Raw genomic sequence first — 13406 nt, 5'->3', positions numbered from 1 at the left:
GGTGAAAACTCATGGACAAGAATACATTTATGGAGAAAAAAACTTTTCTCCTAATTCAGTCCCAGTTTTACCCAACTTCAATAAACACCGTGAGATATGTTTTTCTGAATTGAATGGTATCTCAAATTGAACCTTATCCATGAGTTTTCAAGTGAAAAACCTTTTTCTCACTAAATTAAATCCAGCCCTATATATCTGGGTGGTGTCTACATCTATAGTTCCAAGTGGCACCAGTAATATCACTGTGTTCTCTACAAAATCTGTATTCCCCATCTAAGTATATTGAGTGAAGGAAAGCTGACATTGAAAAACATTATTACCTATACATTGCTTGCCATCGGAGGTTACATCATACCCCCTGTGACATGTGCACCTATAGGATCCCTCAAGATTGGAGCAGTGACCATTGGCACACAGTGAGGTATCTTCCTGGCATTCATTAATGTCTGAATAGGAAACAAATAACATGAATACATCAAGATACAATAATTAGTGAATCTGTCCTAAATATTGTAACTGATTTAACTCTTTACATCTACATAACTGAGAACTAATTTTATTGTTGTCTTACCACTGTTTAGGGCAGTAACATACCATTTCCAATCCATTTCCAATAAATCTGGACCCCCAAACCACCAAATTATCCTAAAAATCTATGGAGCTATGAATAACGTTTATATTTCATTAGAATTAAACAGCAGAATTAAGACCAATTATGAAAAAACGGAAAGTTTGTCTTACCAAAACACTGTCCATTTAGTCCATTGAATCCATCTGGACAAGGAACACAAGCATAGGAGCCCACACTGTTAACGCATCTATCGTGTGGGCAAGTTAATTCGTTCAGACACTCATTAATATCTAGGAGGAAAAGTCATAGTAAGCCAAATCGATTAAAGGAGAAGGAAAGGTTAAAACTAAGTAAGCCTTATCAGAAAGGCCCATCTAAATATACCAGTAAACCCCCAAAGTAATGTTGCTCTGAGTCCCCTGTCAAAAGAAATACTGCATTTCTTTCCTTCTATTGTGTACACATGGGCTTCTGTATCAGACTTCCTGCTTTCAGCTTAAACCTCATTGCCCTGGGCAAGAGCATGCTCAGTTTGCTCCTCTCCCCCCACCCCTCCCTTCTCTACTGTAATCTGAGCCCAGAGCAGGGAGAGACTCAGGCAGGAAGTGATGTCACACCACATTAATACTGTAGCTCCTATTCTAAACAAACAGAGAGTTTCTAGAGCTTTTTACTCAGGTATGGTAAAACATTCCACAGAATAAATATAGCATTCTCGCTTGTACTATTGCAGCTAATCTATTGGCAATAAAATGCCTCCGTAGCTTTCCTTCTCCTTTAATGTTCTTTACTATTGGTTATATTGAATGGAAGTATTCGATTTGAAATTTTTATGCAAATATAAAAAGGTTGAAACAGAAAAACTGTAAATGGAGATCAATGAGAAACTCCTTAGAATTTTTTAGAACTTAGTTGACTTCTACATATGGGTCCCCAGGTCCCCTGCTAATGCAGCATGAGTAGTCTGTTTTCTCTGGGAATTTAAGGAATAAGATGTAGGCCATATCTACATGGTAAATCCATGTACTGGTATGGGATCCATTATCCAGAAAGCTTTGAATTACGGAAAGGCCATCTCCCATAGACTTTATTTTATCCAAATAATCCAAATTTTTAAAAATAATAAAGATTTTCGCTGTAATAAAAAAACAGTACTTTGCTTGATCCAAACTGAAATATAATTAATCCTTATTGGAAGCGCAACCAGCCTACTGAGTTTATTTAATGTTTACATGATTTTATAGTAGATTTGGTTATTCCAAATTACAGAAAGATCCATTATCCGGAAAACCCCAAAACACACCATGGCGCTCCCTTTTACTCTAGCATGCTGAGTGACAGCAGAACACTTTATCATTTTCCCCACTTTCTTACATTAGTCTTGTGTCCAAAATTAAGTTCTTCAAATTCTACATGGACTTTAAATGTTCTGTTTTAACCTGAAATTATAATTGAGCTCTGGAAATACTTGTCAGTTGCAAATATTACCTACTTTGACCTTCAGTAAAAAGAAAAATCGCAAGAACTGGGTTTTAATGTTCTTTTTTTTTGCAAAAGCAAAATGCATATTAATATTTTAACCTCCCTATGCCTCCCCTTTGGTAGAAACTGTCCTTGTTCCCATCTGCCCTCCTATATTATTATCATTTTCTTTCAATTGTGTAATGGGTGCATTACCTTACAACTCATGCTGATTGTTTATTGTAATTGATACTGGAACAAATGTGAGCAGGAATGAAACACTTTGGGCATGCCTTCTACTGTACAACACTATTTCTCTAAGCATAGGCACATTTTGGAATACAGTGGCTCTTGAATAGTCAAATAAATGCAGTTACCACAAGAAATATTTCTATTTGAATCATTTTGTTATATCTCTGTGATATCTATCCATAAGTGCTAACTTTTTAATCTCAGAGCGTTCACTGAGAGCTGAGCAGGTTGTAATTGCCATGGTGCCCTTACAGCAAAGTTAATATCCTGATGGGAGGCAAGCAATGAAACCTGAAATGAAATGTTCAAGCAGTGTGACATTTGCCAACTGGGATAACACAAGAATGTAACCTAGGTGTGTTTTAGCCGCTCTGACAAGTCCTTTCAAGAATACAACGATCACAAAACAGCGACATCCTTCATTTCAATGGAAGAATTCCAATTCATCTGCATATCCTGTCAGGGATTCCTTTAATATGGATCAATGAGCAACCAAATTACTTTTGCTTAATTTAGCGGATGTGACAGTTTTGCTTCCAACTTTGCGAGTGTGAATTTGTGGAAAGTTTTTTTTTTTTGTTTTTGTCATATGAATGCTGTCAGTGAAATGTTAGATTTGATCATCAAACTGTGGACCTGCAGTTATTGGTGACCTGCAACTCCCAGCATGAAACTAACAGTCTGGATATAAATGGTGACGTGTGTGAAGTCAGATATTGTGATATAATTTTGATTTTGTTTTAATTCAGCCTTAATCTTCATTCTTATAGGTGAAATACACAGCTCTGTATTTAACTGTCATGAATAATGTGCTGCTCACTTTAGTAGTGCTGTATTCATGAGAGGCAGGTAGGGACCCCAGACACTACCCATTCTCTTACTTGTATATCATTCAGTTTTTTCTGTGTTCTGCCCCTCGTGCAATTTTGTGCCCCTTTGTGATTGTAAATTACCAAGATAGATGACCTCCATGGGGCAAATTCACTAATCTCGGAAAATTCGCCAGCGATGGCTTTGCCGATGGCTTTGCTCACAGTGCAACACTTCGCCATGCGTAGATTCGCCAGGACAATGCTAATTCACTAAAATCCGAAGTTGCGTCCAGGGCGCTGAACGCTGGCGAAGTTGCGCTACTGTTACTGCGCGAAGCGAAGTTGCGCTAGCGTTTGCTAATTTGCATACGGCGGGAAGTTAAAGTTGAATGGACATATACGTTGCAGCAAATACATTACACTACACAAGCCTGGGAAACCTTAATAAAATAAAATAGAGTTGTTATATCGCCCTACATATGAGCCCAGTATATTGTTTATGTGCCATATGTTAGGAAATGTAGGGGGGAAGCCGGTTACCCCAAGCAAAAATCATGCTCTTTTTCAGCCTATCACTTTTTCACCTGGTCTGAGGTCCAGCGCAAGAGGTAACGTTCAGTAAAATCCGCATCTTAGTGAATTTGCTTAGTTATGCCCAGGGCCGCCATTAGAAATCACAGGGCCCCATTCAACACCCACCCGGGCCCCCTGGGCCCCGACCACCCTGCCGCCCAAGCCCCAGCCCTGACCCCGCCCACTCCACATCACAATTAAAAGACCACGCAGACATTAGCGCTAAAAAAGTAACCCCCCCCCACACATATTGATGGTCAGGGCCCTGTTATAAGGTAAAAAAAAAAACCATTGGAGCCAGGGCCCCCCATAAAAATTTTTTTTTAAAAAAAGCATTGGTGCTAGGGCCCCCCTTACAAGTTAAAAAGAATTGGGGCCCCAAAAATTATTTTTTTAAAAAAACCTTTGCGCCAGGGTCCCCCTTACAAGTAAAAAAAAACTGGGGCCCCAAAAATAATTTTTTAAAAAAACATTGGCGCCAGGGCCCCCCTTACAAGTTTAAAAAAAATTGGGGCCCCAAAAATTATTTTAAAAAAAACCTTTGCGCCAGGGCCCCCCTTACAAGTTAAAAAAAATTGGGGCCCCAAAAATTATTTTAAAAAAACCTTTGCGCCAGGGCCCCCCCTTACAAGTTAAAAAAAATTGGGGCCCCATAAAATATTTTTTTTAAAAAAATTGGTGGCAGGGGCCTATAGATTATTAAAATAAAACATTGGTGGCCAGGGGATTAAAAAAAACAACACATTGGTGTCAGTAGAATTGAACTCGTGGCTTCAGGACTTCAATTAGAGCTGTTTTCGTGACTTCGGGTCTTTTCGCCGCTTCAGGACTTCAGTGTCGGCTCCTTTCATGACTTTGTTTCTTTTCGCCGCTTCAGGACTTCAGTGTCGGCTCCTTTCGTGACTTCGGGTCTTTCCGCCGCTTAGGACTTCGTATGTGCGGCACTTCCGCATTCGGCTGTTCGGGACTTCGCAAGCAGAGGCATGGCCTTCAGCCCCGGGACACTTGTCCCCCCTCTCCCCCCCTGATGGCTGCCTGGTTACGTCCATTCGCTAGAGAGTAAATTCGCCATGCGTTAGGGAGCAAAGTACCGCTAGTGTCGATCTCCTTCGCTAATGAAGGTATGCTAGTCACTGTTAGTAAATTGGCGAAGTACCAAAATGAGGTCACGTATTAGTCACTTCGCCCTTTAGTAAATTTGCCCCCATATGTTTCAAGCAGTTCCAGGACTGTTTTGTGCCCTGTTGACGTATGACATATGGAAAATATTTTACCTTTAAAGAATGGATGGTGACATGGGGCCCAGCTCTGAAAGCATGTGGCATCCATTTAACCACTATGGAACCAACATGTGACTGATTCCATATTTTGTCATTACCGCTGCATGGTGCTACTTGCTAAACCAAATCTGCTGTGAAAGTGACCTTGCAATTAGCCAGAGATATTGAGTGGTCTAAATCACACCCCACTAGCTAGTAAGCAGTGTCACCTGGTGAAACTGTAGCAGAAAACTCCATGTTTGAAAACGCGTGGGTCCTATTGTTTAAAGGGACAGTTCACCTTTAAGTTAACTTTCCGTATGTTATAGAATGGCTAATTCTACGCAACTTTCAATTGAACTTCATTTTTTCTTTTTTATAGTTTTTGATTTATTTGCTTTTTTCTTCTGACACCTCTATCTAAAAAACAAATGCTCTGTAAGGCTACAAATGAATTGTTATTACTCATTTTTATTACTATTCTTTCTATTCATGCCCTCTCCTATTTATATTCCAGTCTCTCATTCAAGTCACTGCATGGTTGCTAGGATAATTTGGACTCACCTTCACATTCACCCCTTTGGTTCTTGCGGAATCCTTTTTCACAGTATTCACAACGGAAAGAACCGATTGTGTTAATACACTGCCCACCATCCTCACAAGCGTGTGGTCTCAGACACTCATTCACATCTAGAAAACAAATGTACACAGATGTCTCAGAATCCAGGGATGGTATTCTCATTAAATCCAAGTTTGTATAATATTGACATACTGACATTAAAGGGCAAGTCAACCCCAAAATAAAAAATAGCATAAAAAAAGAGAACACCATTCTAAGCAACTTCCCAATATACATTTATTTAACATTTTCAGTGCTTTTAAAATTATTTCTAGAAACAATTGTTATTGAAAGCAGCCTTTGTTTAATTTTCGAACTGGAAAATACTTCGAAATTCGACCATCGAATAGAATCCTCCGACATTCGAATTCGAAGTCGGAGGATTTTATTCATCGTACGATCATATTCCGATTGTAGTATGATCGGACTACGATCATACTTCGAATCGTAAGTTTCGAAACGATTTTATTGTACGATTTTCCTTTGAATACAAAAAACATAGACAATTGCTCTGGAAGGTGCGAAGTATTGAAGTCGAAGTTTTTTTAAAGATGCAGTACTTCGATTATCAAATGGTCGAATAGTCGAACGATTTTTACTTAGAATCGAAGTAAATTCAAATTTGTAGTATCCTATTCGATGGTCGAAGTATTCAAAAAATTACTTCGAATTTTGAATTTTTTTACTTTGAAAATTCCCTCTAATTCACTTCGACCCTTGATAAATCTGCCCCTTAGTTCTCCAGCAAAGACAGGTCTGTTAATCAGCTGCCTTGTCTTACATTATATCAACAGTCTGAGCAACCAGGACAGAGAATCGAAAGGGACAAACACTGGTTTCAATAGCAATGCATGTACATATAACCTAAAAACCATTCAAACATTTTAATAAATGTACATTGCAAAAGTAATTAGAATAATGTTTTCTTTTATTAGGCAAAAATATTTTTTTTAGGTTGACATTCCCTTTAAATCCCCTATAAACAGCATGTTGCTACTGAAAATGACCACTCTCAGTATCTTTAAGTATAATAGTAAAATTTACCAATAACAAGATTTACTGCATGAACATGCTATTGTTTTCCTAAAGTTTTCTAATGTAGTAATAACACATTCCAGACCATTTCATCCCATATGTAATAATGCAGCACCTTTCTTCTATTCATGTGTTATTTTTCAGCATAATGCAGGATCTTTGAAAATGGATCCCTCTCCTATGATGAGTGATATTCTGTGGTGCGGTGCAACTTTAAAAAAATTGTCATTTTAATTTACCCAGTAACAAGATAAGTCAGGCTGAAAAGCTGAAAAAGTCAGGAGGTAGTTTTACTACACTGACATTTTGGATTTCACCATTTTTCCCTCAAACAATCTGAAAATATAACTGATATAAAAATGACAATGATATTTACCAACACAGTCAGTTCCCTGTTCATTAGCCATATATCCAGAATGACAAATGCACAGGAAGCTTCCCTTTGTATTTTCACATCGGCCATGGGAGCAGAGCTGAGGATCCTCGGCGCATTCATTGATGTCTGAAAAGTCGTCAGAAATCATAAATTCAAATCTCATTACTGATATTCCTATTTTTATGTTTTCATTCACAGATATATTGCCGTACAATACAGATATTGAGCTGCACTGTTTTTATGCAAAAAATGGCTTGGATGGAATTTTTCATTTAAAGCCCCACATGGCCCAAAACAAGGTTATACATACAGTATAGGAAAATATTGGTATTTAGGCTGAGCCAACCCACTCTGCCCCCCCCCCCCCACACACTCACACAACCCAAAGTCCAACAGAGTGGGCAAGGGTTGTTTTATTTTCTGGTATTTATATAGTGCCGAGTTTTATTGGAAACTGCCCATACATGTTTTGGAATGTGGGAAGAAACAGAAGTACACAAAGGAAACCCATACAGACATAGGGAGAACATACACACATACATACAATCAAGACAGGATTAAACTCAATACCCAAATCTTGCAGGGAAGAAGCACTACCCACTGTTTTTATGTTATACATTATATATAGAGAATTAAAAAGATTTGTATTTCCTTTATACTTTTCCCTTGCTCTTAGGTTATTTCATTTGTCAAATTATTCAAAAGGCAGTTATTTAAAATATAAACTCTATGTATACTACATAGATTATTAATCTTTATCAGCACAGGCATGATTCCCCCAATTACAGTTACATGATTTAATATCCACAAACCTGATATACATTATGCACTATGCAATGGTCCAATCAACCAAACTATATTATTGAATCTATTTTGGTAATCTGGGCACTGCTCCTTTTTTCAATACTGGATCTTGTTGATTCTCAATAACTCCCTTAATTGTATATGCCCCATTTACAGGCCAAGGAGCAATAGAGGAACGTGGGTCTGGTGCATGTTGAGTGTAGTAAGGAATGTTGTGGTCTGCCCTATTGTTAGCATCACAAAAATGCTCAATGCTCAGGAACCTGGTTATTACGTGCACATTTTTAATGACTACTTATCACTGGCCTCATTCCTCATATATCTTCTTAACTGACATCAAACAAGGAGAGGAATCTTTTTCAGTCTAAGTGGAAAATAACCAAACTCCCTTTATAAATACAGTGGCGAATTGCCATTATTATAACCTTGTGTAATAATGGGAATAATGGGTACATGGTATGGATGGCTTGAAGGATTGCTTACCAACACATTTGGTCTTCTGCTCATTCAGTTTATATCCTGCGAAGCATAAACACGTGTATCCCACTGGTAGATTGATACAGTTACCCTCTCCACATATATCACCATCTACAACACACTCATTGATCTCTAAAGAATGAGGAAACATAAAGCAAAATCAGAATTATAAATACTAAACACTATAAAGAGTGAAACATATTGAATGAATGCAACTAAAACAAAACATATATTCATATTTTTGCATAAAGCATGCACACTGTTCTTTGCATGGAGTAAACATGTCACACTACATTAATGCATTCATAATAAATGGCTCCATGGATTGGATCACAATACTGGCTTAGGCAGACGCATCAGAACAGGATTATCCTAGTTCTGCCACAATATTTTTATGAGCCAGTGTGCTTGTATTTGCTGTGTGTGGATAAGTACCTGTTACTTGAGTAGGGGCGATAACTTGGCTAGCACTTGCTGTAGACACATCTGGGGCCAAGGCAACAGGAACGGGTGGTGATGTTTTTTCCACAACAACTGTGACAAACACAACAAATTAATGTGAAAGAAAAATGAAGAATTGGAGACAGATTCATCAATATTTGAGTTCATGGGGGGGAAAAGTGACCGCCTTAAAAATAAAAAGTGACAAAACTCATGTGACTTTTTCTGCAGCTGTGTATTTTATTCGTAAGCACTAGCTTATTTAAAAAAAATGTGATAGAATAGTCACGGTTTCATTTAGCTGCAGACAAAAATCCCTAACCTGGCATTTGGGTGGCAACCTGAACTCACGAAGGGACAGGGTTTGGGATCATATGCTGCTAGGTGGGGCAGAGGGGACAGGTTACCAGTCAGGAAATGCAGGAATAGTAGAAGTATTTCTAGAGTTTTACCTCTGAATTGTCCATCTAAATTCAGGGTTGATATTCCTGGGGAAACCGGAGGTTGTCCACCTTCTACACGTCTCCCTTCAAATGGGACATGTGCCTATATAAACATATATTGTTATATTAATACATTCATGTGATTACTGCCTCATCTCTGCCCAGATGCCTTTAGTTACATCAATGACTGTGAATTATCCCTAAATGCTAATTTATACATCTACTCCTTGTCAAACCCACCATATAGCCTATTCTAAGGTAAAGCAATGGGACTTTCTATGGCAATGCTGTCCAACTGGTAGCCCACAATGCCCCCTTGTGTGCCCCCCCCATATGAAAGTCTGCCTGATGTGACTGCTTAGCTTGTGCAAGCTCTAAAAGTTATCAGTACTGAGATTAAATGGCCCCTGCATTATTTACACCTCAAATTCAGACTGTAATTTTTAATGAATATATATTTAACGAATATAGACACTATAATAAATGTTGTAAAACAGCAGTGCGGATGCAACGCAAAGATTGCAAATGAGGAGAGCACTGCAGCAGAGGCAAAGACTAACCCCAAAAAGTTTAATGTGGACATGATGTTAAAAGTTCTTGCCATAACATGGGTGTGGTTTAAAGTAGGTGTGGTTTAAAAACAGGAAGTGGTCAACACTGGCTTCCATTATCTGCCCTCCACCATGTAGGTCAGCAATTTTCGTGCCCTCGGTATCACAGAGGTTGGACAGCACTATTCTATGGGATAACAGATCCCATTCCTGTGTAATTGGTGCTCACTAATGGTACAAGAATTTTGTGCCTGAGTATGGGTTCGTAAGAGGCGGTCCTATTAGAATTATATAGAAATATAAGAACAGTCACTTGTTAGGACTATTACTATTTACATATTTTTCTGTAAATATCAGGTTACAAATTTGTTAGGAACTATTGACAACTGATCCAAAAGTATTTTCCATTCAGAATTCCCACTGATCTCTATAAATCCAGCTCCAATCTGTCTTAAAACTGAACTGGAAGTTTTTCTCACAGGACTAGACAGAACTAAATGGCATTGTGTCCTCTGTCCTGATTTCTGATTACAGTGTAAAACCACAAATGTAAAATAACAATCACTGTATGTAAGCTAAAAGTAAGGTGAGTGACATGACAATTGTAAGCAGCATTCTCATTGGTGAAGCCTTGTCTTTCTGCAGTTTTCGTTATCTATATTGTAGAATTAGGAGGAGCAGTGGGACAGGTTTAGGGAGGGATTAGCTCCCTTATTAATAAAGGTATGCTTGGGTTTTTTTTGTCACCATACCTGTTCATCATCTGTAGCTTCATCTGAAAGAATCAATGAAAATACACATGGTTAAAACGGAATAATTTCTGATACTAGCAACAGAACTGTAACAGAACTATGCATATGTAGTAAGCAGTAATAAATACTGTGACAGTAGTTCTTTTGTGACTGCAGTATTTACTGCTATATAATTGTATGACCAGTTGTAAATTTTAGGGACATAACAAGTTGCCAAGGAGTTCCATGACCATATAAAAGCACAAGGCCAACTCAGAGAACTCCTAAATGACTTCTTATATACTTTTATTTTAAGGGAGCGGTACATTTCTTATTATACGCAAAATTCAGTAAGCCACAAATGAAATCAATAGTCTCAACTTATAACTAATATTTTACTTCATAGATGATGAGTGACATATTTCTAGATGCTGTGACTATAACCGGCAGATTTCTTTAAAGCTATGGGGCTTCAGCTCACAGACATTCTGGAGTATTGTTGTTCCCTGTTCTATACCTTTCCGTTCAGGCACAGAGACGGACAGTGCTTCAATGGGTTCTTCCTTTGTAACGATTGGTGCACGTGTTGTTCGAACTGGAGGTTGCACTGTGATGGGTCTGTTAGGAGGTAGCACACGTATTGGATTCCTGGGCATGTTAGGGACCGTGTAGCCCATACCACCAGGGCAGATTTCTTTAAAAGCAGCTTTAAATAAAATAATGGAGATAAAATAGTTAATGTTCTACATCATTTTAAAAGAAAGAAGTTATTCTTTTATCATAGTGTACATTAATTACTGAGTTTTTTTGGGTCATGTCTTACATGACTGAAGGAGAAGGAGTGGGCACTTATAATGTGAAAAGGATGGGTGGCAGAAAAATACATAAATCTGGAATTTTCCAGATATTGTTGAGCAACATCTCCATGTAGAGTACTGAAAATTAAAGTACAACAACAGCTGGAGGGCTGCAAGTTAGATATCTTTGAAGAATATACTAAAATAACTATTATTATACAATATAATACACCTTTTGCCCTTTTACATTGAGCCCCAAATGTTTTTGAGATGCTAGGTGCCTACAGAAAAATGTCCTGTCTTTCTTACCCTTGTTGACTTAAGGGCAAGTCAACCCCAAAATAAAAATATGCGTAAAAAAAGAAAACAACAGTCTAATCAACTTTCCAATATACATTTATTAAACATTTTCAGTACTTTTAAAATTATATGTAAAAACATTTGCTATTGAAAGCAGCATTTGCTTAAGTCCTAACTGAATTATCTTTCATTGTTTCAACAGACTGTGCCACCACGGCAGAGAATAGAAGGGACAGATAAACACTACTTTCAATAGCAATACATATACAAATAACTTTAAAACCATAGAAAAATGTAATGAATGTATATTGCAAAGTTGCTTAGAATTACATTTTCTTTTATTAGGTAAAAATTACTTTTTTGCTATGACATTCCCTTTAAGTAAAGAAATATTTTTGTGCAAATAAATTGGCCAATTTCCCCTTAAAAGAACAGTTCAGTGTAAAAATAAAAACTGGGTTAATAGATAGGCTGTGCAAAATAAAAAATCTTTTCAATATAATTAGTTAGCCAAAAATGTAATCTATAGAGGCTGAAGTGAGAGGATGCCTTACATAGCAGAACAGAAAAACAACTTCCTGCTTTGGAGCCCTCTAACTCCGAGTTAGTCAGTGACTTGAAGGGGGCCCACATAGGACATAACTGGTCAGTGAGTTTGCAATTGATCCTTAGCATGCAGCTCATATTCAAAAGCAAACAGTTATGACCCATGTGCCCCCCCTCAAGTCACTGATTGGTTACTGCCTGGTAATCAGTGGAAATCAAGAACGCTGCAAAGCAGGAAGAAGTGTTCTGACTATTATGTTATACATCCAGTCACTCCAGCCTTTATACATTACATTTTGGCTAACTAACTATATTGAAAACTTTTCTTATTTTGCACAGCCTATTTTCCCAGTTTTTATTTTTATACTGAACAATTCCTTTAAACCATAAAACAGTGCAGTGGGGTACATCTACAAGTCCTCTGTGCCCCACCTTGCCTCTATTGTGCTACAGATTTATAGAAATTCCTATTTTTAATTTTTCTAAAAAACCTCAAAAACTTAAAAGCCTCAAGTGTTTGCTTATTTGTGACAAAATGTGAACAAGAAAAAAACTGGAATGCAGTGAAATTTCATTCTATACTTCATTTACAAACAATGCCAATTTTTTTAATGTCTTGAAAACTGAAACTGAAAAATAGCTTGACATTTGAATCGCTTCTACATTGCCTGCTTAAAATGCTGTTTTTTTTTTTTTAGTTGAGTTGAGTTTTGCCTTCAACAAACCTTGAAAATTTGTGTTTAAAAAACTTGGCTTTGAATGAACAATTTTTGCTAAAAAAAATCTTCAATGGTGAAGACAACATACTATTTAGAAATTCCCTGTTTCCGAAATTAATAGCAATTCATGATTATACTCCCTCTTTAACTAAATGATTTTGTATCTGGAGTAATTATATTTTCAGTACTAAGCCTTAAACAAATATTTACCCCACCGTAACTTGAATGTACTTTTCATTAAATGCTGTAATGACAAGTTTAGATTTAATGTTTTCCGATCCTATACGCAAGAGAATAGGATTTTAAGTAAATGAGAAATGCATTTATATTTTGTTTGGATTTCTAATTGGGGGATGAAAGAGCAATGTTATGCAAAGCAATTAAGCAAATAGGCTCAATCAGGTTACTGTATAAATAGTTTTAGAAAGGGGAAATGTAAAAGACTCATTAAAGCAATTATGCATTTTTTATTTGACTTTCGTTGACATCTGTTCCTATAAACTTAATCCAGAGGACCTATTCCATTAGGGAAAATTCTGAAGTACAAACAAGGTGCTGGCAAGGTTTCCATGGCTATGCTCACTGTGATGGAATGAAGGAAAAGTCTACTGACTTCTGACTGTTAGTGAGTTATGAAAT

At 37.3% G+C, this 13406-nt stretch overlaps 1 protein-coding gene across 9 annotated transcripts in view; it reads right to left on the bottom strand.

Moving 5' to 3' along the window:
- Positions 1–13406, bottom strand: part of ltbp1.L (latent transforming growth factor beta binding protein 1 L homeolog) — a 231990-nt gene that overhangs the window by 46483 nt on the left and 172101 nt on the right. For all 9 annotated transcript variants that reach the window (XM_041562719.1, XM_018263016.2, XM_018263020.2 and 6 more), the window contains 9 exons: positions 10923–11111; positions 10427–10449; positions 9133–9226; positions 8675–8773; positions 8246–8371; positions 6959–7084; positions 5493–5618; positions 742–861; positions 321–446 (listed from right to left, as the gene is read on the bottom strand). In XM_041562719.1, coding sequence (XP_041418653.1) covers positions 321–446; positions 742–861; positions 5493–5618; positions 6959–7084; positions 8246–8371; positions 8675–8773; positions 9133–9226; positions 10427–10449; positions 10923–11111 — 1029 coding nt within the window. The remainder of the gene's footprint in view (positions 1–320; positions 447–741; positions 862–5492; positions 5619–6958; positions 7085–8245; positions 8372–8674; positions 8774–9132; positions 9227–10426; positions 10450–10922; positions 11112–13406) is intronic.

The sequence above is a fragment of the Xenopus laevis genome, chromosome 5L (genome assembly GCF_017654675.1).
Source record: "Xenopus laevis strain J_2021 chromosome 5L, Xenopus_laevis_v10.1, whole genome shotgun sequence".
In the NCBI taxonomy this organism is placed as follows: Eukaryota; Metazoa; Chordata; class Amphibia; order Anura; family Pipidae; genus Xenopus; species Xenopus laevis.
The sequence above is the reverse complement of the archived record's forward strand: the minus strand, read 5'-3'. Positions and strand labels throughout refer to the sequence as shown.